Source organism: Aquarana catesbeiana, linkage group LG09 (assembly GCF_042186555.1).
Source record: "Aquarana catesbeiana isolate 2022-GZ linkage group LG09, ASM4218655v1, whole genome shotgun sequence".
Taxonomy (NCBI): domain Eukaryota; kingdom Metazoa; phylum Chordata; class Amphibia; order Anura; family Ranidae; genus Aquarana; species Aquarana catesbeiana.
Genome location: NC_133332.1, coordinates 59,636,620 through 59,650,275, shown reverse-complemented (window position 1 = coordinate 59,650,275; position 13,656 = coordinate 59,636,620). Strand labels below are relative to the sequence as shown.

General features: G+C 44.7%; 1 protein-coding gene across 3 annotated transcripts in view; it reads left to right on the top strand.

Annotated features, from left to right (window-relative positions):
• Nucleotides 1-13,656, top strand: part of LOC141107700 (cytochrome P450 2C8-like) — a 55,842-nt gene that overhangs the window by 32,448 nt on the left and 9,738 nt on the right. For all 3 annotated transcript variants that reach the window (XM_073598617.1, XM_073598616.1, XM_073598618.1), the window contains exons 7-8: nt 9,957-10,098; nt 11,895-12,082. In XM_073598617.1, coding sequence (XP_073454718.1) covers nt 9,957-10,098; nt 11,895-12,082 — 330 coding nt within the window. The remainder of the gene's footprint in view (nt 1-9,956; nt 10,099-11,894; nt 12,083-13,656) is intronic.

Sequence of the window (13,656 nt, the reverse complement as noted above, 5' to 3'; positions counted from 1 at the left end):
GAACTTATTCTCCCTGGAGAAGAGAAGCTTGAGAGGGGATATGATTTCAGTATACAAATACCTTACTGGTGACTCCCGAATAGGGATAAAACTTTTTTTGCGGAAGGGAGTTCAACAAGACTCGTGGCCACTGATTAAAATTAGAAGAAAAGAGGTTTAAACTTAAACTGCATAGAGGGTTCTTTACTGCAAGAGCGGCAAGGATGTGGGATTCCCTTCCACAGGTGGTGGTTTTAGCGAGGAGCATCTATAATTTCAAAAAACTATTAGATAAGCACCTGAATGACCGCAACATACAGGGATATAAAATGTAATACTGACATATAATCACACACATAGGTTGGACTTGTGTCCTTTTTCAACCTCACCTACTATGCAACTAAATGGCGGTGGCCAGGGAGTGGCAGGCACGTGGGAACTATGTGTCCCAGAAGTCTATGCAGCTCTAGCTGCTGTGAGCATAGCCACTGCACTATATAGACCAGTAGTAAAGTACACTGGCTATGGGAGCTGCATCATTACATCAACTCCATAGTATTTGGAACTACAGGGAGAGGGGGCATTCAAAAAGAAAAAGAAAGTCAGTGCAGCTGCTGAGACTCAATGAGGTGGATTTACTAAAGGCAAATAGACTGTGCACTATGCAAGATCGGTTGCACTTTACAAGTGCTGTTGCTCCAGAGCTTAGTAAATGTGCAAGCAAAAAAAAAAGTGGTATCAGTAAAGAAAAGAAAGAAAATAAATAAAACCAAACTGGAGTTCTGTTCTCAGCAGACCTTGGACTACAGTTCATTTAGCCACGTAATAGTTCACCAATATAACCTCTCCTCTACTTTATTGTTGCTACCAAAATTTCTACATCCATCTTCCCATCAACTCTGACCAGCTTCCCTGTCCCTGCTGAAGAAAAGCATCACCACAACAAGTAATGTGTTCAGGGTGATGTGCAGTGTTAGTTTTTGGCCACACATAGCGTTTTGCTTTTAGGCAAAAAAGTTACATTTTGGTCTCATCTGACCGGAGTACCTTCTTCCACATGTTTGCTGGGTCCCTCGTATGGCTTCTCACAAACTGCAAACGAGGCTTCTTATGGCTTTCTTTTAACAATGACTTTTCTTGCCATTCTTCCATAAAGGACAGATTTGTGGAGTGTAATGCCCCATACACACGATCGGACATTCCGACAACAAAACCGTTGATTTTTTTGCGAAGGATGTTGGCTCAAACTTGTCTTGCACACACACGGTCACACAAATGTTGTCAGAAATTCCGAACGTCAAGAACGCAGTGACGTACAACACGTACGACGAACCGAGAAAAATTAAGTTCAATAGCCAGTGCAGCTCTTCTGCTTGATTCCGAGCATGCGATGTTGTCGGAAAATTTGAGAACCTGCTCTCAAACATTTGTTGGTGGAAATTCCGACAGCAAATGTTCTATGGAGCATACACACGGTCGGACTTTCTGACAACAAGCTCACATCCAACATTGGTTGTCGGAAATCGGCCACACACGGTCGGAATTGACGGTCTTATGCCCCGTACACACGGTCGGATTTTCCGATGGACAATGTCCGATCGGAGCGTGTTGTCGGAAATTCCAACCGTGTGTGGGCGCCATCGGACATTTTCCATCGGATTTTCCGACACACAAAGTTGGAGAGCAGGAGATAAAATTTTCCGACAACAAAATCCGATCGCGTCAATTCCGACCGTGTGTGGCCTGTTCCGACGCACAAAGTGCCACGCATGCTCAGAAGAAATTCCGAGACGGGACAGCTCGTTCTGGTAAACTTAGCGTTCGCAATGGATACAGCACTTTCGTCACGCTGCAATGTTAAAAATGGTTTAATACAGCGCAATCTCTTCTTCTTTATAATGTGACAAGAATTAAGTAGTTTTGCTGCTCATATTCACACACACTTCTCACAAAGTTTTATTTGTGTTTTTTTTAGTGGGATTCCCTGAATATATTGTTATTAGTTGTCACATCTGACAGTTTTATATTTTTTTTTTTTTGGATTTTAAGCCTTTTTTTTTCTTTGGATTTTTTCCAAGGCTGATCTTTGTTCAATGTTATTTTTATTTTTCCTCCAGAATATTTTTGGGTGTGTTTTGTGTGTCAAGTTACCTCAACACCATTGATATCTTTTATTATTTAATCTCAAGGAGATTGTTTGGTGTTGGTGTCCCTTGTTCATTTCACATTGTATATTTGAAATGTACCTGAATCCTCACAAACCAACTGTCCTTTTTGAAGTAAAACACATAGGAGAGTATAATTCAAAACAAAAATCCTTTATTAGGGGGTAAGAACCAAACAAAGAGGAAGGCAACACTGGATCAACAGGAGAAATTAGCGAAGCCTGGGACCCCCACGGCAGACATCAATTCTTCAACATCAAAATTGGTGGTCTGAGGAGTCCATATCTAAGGGAGGGCAGTCTGGTCTGGGATTCGCAGAGATCTGGATAGCAGCAGATGACATCTATGTCCCCAGGCTGTGGTACCACAAGAGGCTGCATCTTTTGGCCGACCAGACTGAATCCAGGGCAATCACTGTCTGGTCTTCCTTCCACGCTTCCTTCCGGGCTGTGGCTGTGCAGTTGGAGATGTGGCAGGAGGAGGAGTAGGGCCTGGATGAGGAGGAGGACTGGGGGGACCTGGAGGAGGACTGGGGGGACCTGGAGGAGGACTGGGAGGACCTGGAGGAGAGGGAGGAGGAGGAGGAGGACCTGCAGGAGGAGGAGGAGGACCAACGCGAAGGTGTGTCTGAGGTGTAATTTGGCCCCTCATACCTTTCTCCAGAGCCTCCGATATGAGGGCCTCACACAAGACTTTTTGGCCCTCCTCCATCCTCTGCATTTTATATGCTATGAAAGCAGCAATGTTCTCCTCCATGGTGTGTGGTGCTCCCAGGACCTCTGTAGCCCTCCAAAAGAATGCTATAGCAGCCTCCTCTAGGTCACTCCTCCTACTGCCACTTTCTCTTTTCAGGGGGGGTGGAGGGACCTGCAGATCAGCCAGCCGGCTCGGCCCGCCCCCCCCCGGCTGAGACTTCCCTGTGTATGAAAAAGGGACATGGTTGTAATGTTTTGCATCATCAATCACAATCCTAAATTAGTACTCCCAACTAACATCTAGTTAACATCATTGATTGGACAAGCAGAAATATTTAGAGCAATGCTATACCTGGCTCAATCTGGGCTCCTCCACATGTGGCCTGGAAGGCCCAGGTTGGGCGTCAGAAGCCTCAGCCGGGGGGGAAGGAAGCGTGGAAGGAAGACTGGAGAGGGATGGCCTGGGTTCAGTCTGGCCTGCCAGAAAGTGCAGCCTGTCGTAGTACAACATCCTGGGGACATAGATGTCATCTGCTGCTCCGGATCTCTGTGAATCCAGGACTTTCTTGCGCTCCCTCAGATATGTGCTCCTCAGGCCACCAATGAAGGTCTTTAAATAGGTGATGTCTGCCGTGGGGATCACCTGCTTCACAATTTCACACAATTGCTCCAGTGCTGCCTTCCTCTTTGCTTGGTTCTTGAAATGGGGGTGGGTAATCTCCCACAGACAGGGCAGCTCCCTTAGCATCTCTACGAATACTGACATGAAGTCATTGTCTTTCATTAAGATATCCATGTTCACTGCAAGACACAACACAAGACAAAGCCTAATGTCAGACAAAACTCTCCTAATCTTGTTACAATATAGGCCTCAATCTAGAAGCAGTATAGGCACAAGTTCGTCTCTTACCTTCGTTCTTACGATCGGCGCGTCCAATGCTCCTTCCTCCGCTCACAGATCGTACGTAATACACACGCGTGTTACGCTTTATACACACTGCGCATGCGTGTAACTCCACCCGCCCCTGACGTTCTTTCTAGTCTATTCCCCGCCCCTTTTTCGTTCAGCGCAGTGGGTGAAGAGCACATGGTGGAGTTACAGCAGGTGCATGCTAATTCTAGCAACGAGGAGGAGGAGGAGGAAAGCCCGGATCCAGGCACGTCCCGATCCAGAAGGAGACGTTTTAAGGCCACAAATATGTCCTTTAGGGAGATGTTGGAGATGGTCGACATCATGAGGAAGTCCGACTATGACGGAAAATATGGGCCTTACCCACACCCCAACATCAGAAAGTCAAAAATCATTGCTAAAGTGATCAAAAGCCTTCACAGGAATTTCGGGGTACGAAGATCTAAAGATCAGCTCAGGAAGCGGTGGTCGGACCTGAAGTTGAGAGAGCCAGAGCAGTACCGAAAGATCCGGAGAGTGCTGCAAAAAAGTAAGTAGTTGTGCTGTGTTCCTATTCTTTCTGTCTTTATTCCGTTCGTTCTGCTCCATATGCTTTTATTAATTGTAACGTTTAAAAGGGCAACTTTAATGTTCATGGGCCCATTATTCGTTCGTATCAAACATTTTTCTTTCGGCCTCTAGAACACCATTGTTTAGGCCATATGCATTTTCACACATTTTTTGGGGCCTACTTGGATGCCAAATATTTGTTTGTGTAGATGGGTTTGTTACTAGAATGAAATGCCAACTAGATTGTGTGTAAGGAGAGGACACTGAGCAGCTGTTTTCACATCTGGACACTGGAGCACTAGTGTGGGACCCCAGAACACCATTTTTATTAGGGGGGGCACACAGGTGCTCCAGTGTATACTATAGGGGGGGGCTACATCTGTGAAGCTTGTACCAAACAGGTAAAGTATTGCAGCTTGACAAAGGCCACTAAAAAATATACATCTTGGAACTCGGCTAAAATAGACAATTGTACCCCACTTCCAAGCAATGTTTCCTATTTCTAGTTCTGCCATCAAATATCTGTGTGCTAAGTATACCATTTTTGTTTTACATAGGGGAGAAAAGACTCGGAGGACACCCCTCATCCCAGGAGAACACAGACCCCCCACCTATGGAAGAAGGTGAAATACCACCAACACAAGAAGAAGAGCAGGAGGAAGAAGAAGATGTGGTGGAGATTGGCACCACAACAGGTGAGTGTCTGCGACCACAGGCTCAGGTAAAAGAGATGGATGGTGGCAGATTTTTGAGACCTTTTTTTTTGTTCTTTATCTCTTTTTAGGTGATCGTGATGTGAGGGATAGAGAACGCTTTACTTCTGAAAGTGCCCAGATCCTGATCGGGGAGATCATGGGGTGTAATCTCGAATTGCACAACATACAGCATCAAATCAGTGATGTTTTAAAAAAAAATAATAACATCATTGATGTTTTGGGGCGAATTTAAACCCCACAAAATCACCTGTTTTATTGTGGTCCAATCTGCTAAAATTGTTTTCAATGTTTAGAAAAGCCAAATTTGGAGGATGCACACAGTGTGCCAACATGTGCTATCTGCCATCACGGGGGATCAATGGACGCGTTTTGGGGGTGCAACCCCTTCCTCAATTATAAAGTCGCGTTGAGGAAGGGCTTGCTCCCCCAAAACACGTCCCTTGATCCCCCCTGATGGCAGATAGCACATGTTGACATTCATAAATTGGTGTGCATCTTCCAAATTTGGCTTTTCCAGGGGTGATTTCCCCCCATCTGAATGCTATATCAAACCCAGTTCCTAAATACTGATGTCTGATATAGCCTTCAGGTTTTCCCATATGTGAACTTTGTAAGTTCAAGTTTTTTGGCTTTCTTGTTGGTTTTACACAGGCCTGTTTTATCTGAAATGGATATTTCGATTTTTGATAATGCTACTGCAAAAATTGTTATACAACAAACATGTTGGTTTGTTTTAAAAACCTTTCGTAAATGCACATGTGATTGTGCAGGTATAAAAAAGTGGCTTACTCAAGAATGTGTGAATTATTGTCTCAACACTACAACAGTTTTGGGGTGATGTAATTGCTGTTTTATGCAAAAATGGGGGTTATTTCCTAAGGGCAAATACACTTTGCACTACAAGTGCAGGTTCAGTGCAGTTGCAAGTGCACTTGTAGTGAAATGTGTTTTTGCATTTAGGAAGTACCAGCCAACACTGTTTTTTATAAGGTTACCCAAGCACGACATTTTCTGCACTCAACACATTTCTGTCAGGGTCAGCTAAAACAAACACAAGCAGTAAATGTCCACAAAGAATTTCTTTTGGTTGTTTTTTATTTGAAAAAGGTTTCACAGATTGTCTGGCATATTGATAGCCCCCCTACCCGCAAAGAACTCCAGGTATCGTAACCGGACATCACGGGCACTCAGGGAGGGCAAGCCAGGACGGCCACTTTCAAGCGCCGTCAGTGTTCATGGATTTGGGATTCCGGCCTCAGGCCCAACTGAGCCAGCATAGTTGGCTGAATGTTTTCTTAAAAAATTATGGAGAACACAGCAGGCAAGTATTATATGGTTCAGTTTATACTCCGCCATATGGATGGGTGTCAGAAATAATCGGAACCGGCTGGCCAGGATTCCAAATGTGTTCTCCACCACTCTTCGGGCTCTGGCCAGGCGGTAATTAAAAACCCTCTGTTCCGGGGTGAGGGTCCTCATCGGGAATGGCCGCATCAGGTGGTCCCCCAGCGCAAATGCTTCATCAGCAACGAACACAAATCTGGAGGTGGCAAGTCCAAGCTGCCATTCTGGAGACGCCTGTAGAACTCCGTCTGGGCGATCACTCCACCATCGGACATCCGGCCATTCTTCCCCACGTCCACATACAGGAACTCGTAATTAGCCGACACCACCGCCAACATCACTATACTATTAAACCCCTTGTAATTATAATAGTACGACCCCGAGTTGGGTGGTGGGACAATGTGGACGTGTTTCCCATCAATTGCCCCTCTGCAGTTAGGAAAGTCCCACCGCTGGGCAAAGTGGGAGGCCACAGTCTGCCATTCCTGTGGCGTTGAAGGAAACTGTTGAGGAAAAAACAATAAACATTACTATTTTTTTCACAGAAACATGGCAAGCAGATTATACACAAACATTATGGGGCAACCTCCAGATAGCATTTATTAAGGGGAATTTAACAACAACAAAGTATAAGGTACACCTATCATATTCCCCCTCCCCCCTCATGGGCCATTTCTAACATTATAGGGGGGGGGACTCTTGGACAGGTAACCCTCTTCACTTCATTGAGAGATGAATGCCTAAATACAGGGTATTACTTGGAACAGTCCCTCCTTAGTTACACTATTGGCAGCCCACTGGACGGGTAAGAAGTGTCATAATACAAAGATATAAATACACACTGTACACATTTGAGGACATTTGAACATTCTGCTATTACCTATCAAGATAATAATAGGATACAAAAACTTTAAACAGTACCATTGGAAAGTATACAGGCAGGCCCTTGCACTACATGCTTTGGGGAATTCATCCATACATCTGAGCTCTAAAGAGGTGGGTATAGTGTGTATGGGTTTGGCAAAGTCAGCAGATAGATGATTGAGGATAGAGAATTGGGATCAGCTGACTTAGCAGTTGGGGGGAGGGAGGGTTACAAAAAATTTGGGGACACCACAAAAAAAAAGCCTCTGGCACTCTGCCTGAATTTAAATCAAAAATAACATTTCCAAACATTTTAGGGGGTGTTTGGGGTAAAGCACTACTATAGAGCTGATAAAATACATTGTTAAGTGACTACATGAGGTGAATATAGGGGCAGGAGACACCATGCTGGAGAGGTTATTGAAGGGCAAATATGTATGAAGGACCTAAAATAATAATTACATAAAAATCCAGCATGCGTGAGGACAAAGGGGACATTCACAGCATATTACAATCATGGTAATTAGGGAATGAGGAAAAAAATACAATATATTAGCAAACATTCAATACAATAAAATGTGATATAAAAGGATAAAAATCTTACCTTCATATACTCCTTCTGCAGGACCTGGATGATGGCAGAACAGGTCTCTGGGATAATGATACCCAGAGCCTGGGGGGAGATGCCTGTCGAGAACTTCAAGTCCTGCAGACTTCTCCCTGTGGCCAAATACCGCAAGGTAGCGACCAACCTCTGCTCCGCAGTGATGGCTTGCCTCATGCAGGTATCCTGCCTGCTGATATAGGGGGTCAGCGAAGCCAACAAACGGTGAAACACGGGGTCCGTCATCCTGAGAAAGTTCCTGAAATCATCAAGATTATTCTCACGGATCTCACGGAGCAAAGGCATATGACAGAACTGGTCACGCTGAAGCAACCAATTCTTGGTCCATGAACTCCTCCCCACCCTGTTCATGGACTGGACTTGTGTCAAGGTCAGGACCCCAACACCAAGCCCCCGCACAGCACGAACTCTACGAGGAGTACGCATACGAAACATGGCTAGAAAACGGTCGGCTGCTCAGAACGAAGTAACATAACGCACTGAAGAACAGCAAGGCCTGTGAAGAGCGACCTGAAAACCAGTAACGAACGAACAAGAATACAATGACTAAAGTCACGCGGAACTTGCTTGCACGCACTGAAGAGCAGATACAAACCCACAAGCACAAACTGAACGGCAGAAAACGATCTGAAAGCCACGAGTCTGAAAAAGCGCGAATCGTCTCTCACCAAACTTTTACTAACACAAGATTAGCAAAAGGAGCCCAAAGGGTGCCGCGCTTGGTTCTGAACCGGCCTTTTCTAGTCTCGTCGTACGTGGTGTACGTGACCGCGTGGTTGTCGATCGGAAATTCCGACAACTTTGTGCGACCGTGTGTAGGCAAAACAAGTTTGAGCCAACATCCGTCGGAAAAAATCCTAGGATTTTGTTGTCGGAATGTCCGAACAAAGTCCGACCGTGTGTACGCCCTATAATAGTTGTCCTGTGGACAGATTCTCCCACCTGAGCTGTGGATCTCTGCAGCTCCTCCAGAGTTACCACGGGCCAATTGGCTGCTTCTCTGGTTAATCCTCTCCTTGCCTTACCTGTCAGTTTAAGTGGACGACCATGTCTTGGTAGGTTTGCAGTGCCATACTCTCCATTTTTGGATAATGGATTGAACAGTGCTCCGGGAGATGTTCAAAGCTTGGGAGATTTTTTTTTAAAAACTTAACCCTGCTTTAAGCTTCTCCACAACTTTATCCCTGACCTGTCTGGTGTGTTCCTTGGCCTTAATGATGCTGTTTGCTCCCTAAGGTTCTCTATTAAACCTCTGAGGGCTTCACAGAACAGCTGTATTTATACTGTGATTAAATTACACACAGGTGAACTCTATTTACTAATTAGGTGACTTCTGAAGGCAATTGGCTCAACTAGCTTTTAGTTAGGGGTATTAAGACCCCTTTGACACTGGGGAGCTCCGCGTTAGCGGTAAAGTGCCACTAATTTTAGTGGCACTTTACCGCCGTTTTAGCTGCGCTTTTCGGCTGCTAGTGGGGTGCTTTTAACCCCAGCTAGCAGCCGAATAAAGGGTTAAAAGCACCCATGTTGTGGCTCTGCTGAAGCGCTTTGCAGGCGCTTCGGCAGTACTGTCCATTCATTTCAATGGGCAGGGGCGTTTTGGGAGCGGTGTATACACCGCTTCCAAACCGCCGCAAAGACGCTGCTTGCAGGACTTTTTCTAACGTTCTGCAAGCGCACCGCCCCAGTGTGAAAGCACTCTGGCTTTCACATTGGGGTGGCATGGGACGCGTTTTTCAGGCGCCATTTTTAGCGCTAAAATGCCTTAAAAACGCCTTCAGTGTGAAAGGGGTCTTAGAGTAAAGGGGGCTGAATACAAATGCAAGCCACACTTTTCAGATATTTATTTGTAAAAACAAATTGAAAACCATTTATCATTTTCCTTCCACTTCACAATTATGTGACTCTTTGGGTTGGTCTATCACATAAAATCCCAATAAAATACATTTATATTTTTGGTTGTAACATGACAAAATGTGGAAAATGTTAAGGGGTATGAATACTTTTTCAAAGCACTGTACATTGGTCCAAGCTGGTCTATTGTAAAAATTGCCATACCTGGAATTCTTCTTTAAGGTTTTCAGTATATGATTTCTGATCTGTCTTCAGGAAAAGGATAATCCCAACACAGAGTTTCACTTTGAAAACTTGTTTGCCACAGTGATGAATTTATTTTCTGCCGGCACCGAAACCACAAGTACAACAATAAGACTTGGTCTGAGGATTTTTCTCAAGCATCCAGACATTCTAGGTACTGCATGAGAAGCCAGTCAGGTTTGAATTATCTTCCTATGACTGATCTTGCTGCAAATGCCTGAACTCCTGCCTTTTTTTTCTAACTTTGTAGCAAGTCCTCTTCTGTGCTGAAACAGATTCCTCACAAATCCCTACAAACTGGAATATCCGCAATATAAGCCTTCGATGCTGCAGCATATTCTTCTCATTAGCTTTCTCTGCCATTAATCATTTTGTTTGCAAGCTTTAGACTGGGTTCACACTGCCATATGAAGCGGCTCACAGCAGGGGTCCGATGCGTCCCTGTTCACCGTTTCAGGTCCTATTTTGGTCCAATTTTTTGGCTGAATTCGGACCTGAAACGAACCAGAAGATGCACAGGACTCCTGTACAATTCGCTCAGGTTCCGCTCCAGAGATGCGTGAACCGGCTCCATAGAGAGTCTGTCACAATCTCCTGACATGTGAATTGGATGCGGGGAAACCCACATCCAATTTGCAATAGTGTGAATGCAGCCTTAGACATGCATACTTAAGAAACTGATCAGCAGATTACACAGCAGCCAGAAGGGAGGAGCATGAGCACCTAAAGAAATTCCAGGGATGTGCTCTTTCTTAAAACGCACTTAAAAGATGATCAAGAGCAGGGTGCCGCAACATTTAACTGCTTCCTCCCTGCGCTATAACCAAAAACCTACTTTAGCACAGGCTTACTTCGCCAACAGGGCATATATGGAATGCTCCCTTGAACATGCTGTCCGCGCACCAAGGTGCGCTCTGTGATTGCAGAGTTCTCAGATAAGTTTAAAGGGCCAATCACAGCGGCCCTTTGCCACGTGATCAGCTGTCAGCCAATGACAGCTGATCACAGGATGTAAACACAAGCCAGTTATCGGCTTTTCTTTCCTCATGCTGACAGTGTAAGGAGAGAAGAAGAAAGCCGATAACCCACTTCTATTAAAGGGACATCGGTCCAAACAGTGCCCATAAGTGCTGCTAATCAGTGCCCACTAGTGCCTCATCATCAGTGCTACCTATCAGTGGCGCCTACTAGTGGCTATCAGTGCCACCTATCAGTGCTTTCTATCAGAGCCTTTCAGTGCCCATCAGTGCTGCCTATCAGTGCCACCTCTCAGTGCCCTTCAGGGCCACCAATCAGTGCCACCTATCAATGCTGCCTCATCAGTGCCCACCAATGCCGCCTCATTAGTGCCACCTATCCAACTATCAGTGTGCCTCATCAGTGCACATCAGTGAAGGAGAAAATGTACCCTTTTGCAAAATTCTATAACAAACTTTTGGGGTTTTTTGTTTGTTTATCAAGAAACAAAAACTCCAGTAGTGATTAAATACCACCAAAAGAAAGTTCTGTTTATGTCAAAAAAATATGAAAATTTCATATGGGTACAGTGTTGCATGACCGCTCACTTGTCATTCAGAATGTTACAGTGCTGAAAGCTGGAAATTGGCCTGGGCTGGAAGGGGGTAAACATGCCCAGTAGGCAAGTGGTTAAAGAAGCCTGCTGGCTCCTTCCACCAAACTCAGAGCAAAGACCAGAATACAGACCCTGTGATGATGTATTTATTGAAAGTAAAATAATTTGCTTGAAAATTTTGAATTGCATGTTGACTGGTGGTGGTGATGGAGCTCTACACTTCAGCTCCCATGAAAAATGCTGAATAACATTTCCATTACTCTGAGGCAAATGGCCGATCTCTTGCAAAAATCCCAAAGGGTGGGCACAATGATTGTGGATGCAGTGGGCTTGAAAAGTAAACTTTTCTTCCTAAACACCGATTTGTCTCTTCTCAGCTAAAGTCCAGGAAGAAATAAACCAGGTGATTGGCCAGGATCGCTTGCCATCTGTGGAAGATAGGAGCAAGATGCCATTTATGGATGCCGTGATACATGAGATACAGAGATTTGCTGATATTGCACCACTAGGAGCACCTCATGCAGCTGCTAAAACCACTAGCTTCCGAGGCTACACCATCCCAAAGGTTGGTGGGTTTTTTGTTTTTTTTTTACTTGTGCAATAATTTGAGTTTGAGGTTACTTCTGAATTGCAAGTACCACGGTGTAGGTGACCTGCAGGAATTGTTAATAAAGGAGGCCCTGTGACATGCCAACACATTGGAACATTATATTATAATGGTCACTATTTGTATTGAGTCCAGAACTGGTATGTTGGTGAGCTCATGACTGAGGGACCTGCAGAGTGTAGAGGCTCCGATTATCTATAAAACATTAAACACTTGACCAATTCCCCCTTCCAAAATGACCAGACAACACATTTAATTTGGAGTTGAATGGCCATAGCAGCCTTTTATTACAAACCATTAAATACAACATTCATAAGAAAACAAGTTTAATGCATATAATACAGTCAATGCATAACAAATAAACCAACCTCAGCTTATACCCGGTCAAAGGCCTTGCCTATATACCCACAATTAAAAGGTTGTATCTGCCACCCAATCAAAGGCTCTCAGCCGCAACTACACCGACTCAGGGACAATTAACCACCTACGTACTACCAGATACAACCTAATTAATACCCTGATGTTACCACTGTATTGCTAGGAAGGGACACCCATACTTCAGATGGGCCCAACCCACAGTTTTCCACAGTTAGGAAGGGACACCCATACCTCAGATGGGCCCACCCCACTATTTTCCATCGATATTTAACCAGCACCACCTTCAAATACCCAATAGACCCCCTGCCTGCTGCTATGACAAGAAAATAAAAGGACCAAGAAATTGAATGGCAAGCTAACATAAAACCTGAAAACCCACTACAAATACCCCAGCACCTTGAGAAAGTAGGAGGCTCCCCCAAACCAAAACAAAGAAGGGAGGGAGGGTGGGAGAAAACTGTCTGATGCTGTGATGAGCTCTGACTGAGCTGTGACACCATCCCCCTGTTAGCAATGTATTGAAACCATGCTGGAAGTTTGTTGCATGCGGTAATACGTGTCTTTACAGAATGGAGAAACATGAACACAGGAACAAGGTGCATCCAAGTACATAGAGAGAGGATACAAATCATAGATAACATAACTATCTATGCCATACTACAGCGCCACCTGCTGCTTAGACAGGCATAATGCATATGCAGTATATAGTCAGTTTATAAGCAACTTTTCTGTTGTACTTTTCCAACACCCCCTCCTCTCTACACACTACAGGACACACCCTCTGCCTTGAACTCTTCAATCCGCTAAGCAGACTGCAGCATATCAAAATCACCCACTAATACTCCACCTCTTCTGCAGGCTCCAGTCATGCTGGCCCTCCTCCTAGTTTCACTCAGCTCCAGGCCATGTACTGGAGTCTGCAGTCTGCACTGCGGCCCTTGAACAACTGCACAGTCAACAAATGTCATGGGATTACTATAACTGGCTGCAAAAATAGCACACTCTCCAAATGCATTTCACCCCCGACAAGTATGTTCACTTACTCTGTCTTTGTGAACAAGACCATCAGGGTTGAAGCGTGATTGGGTAATGTGCTTTTTTGGGTGTAGATTACATGTACGCAGCCATTTCATTGCTATTGGAATAAAGTACCA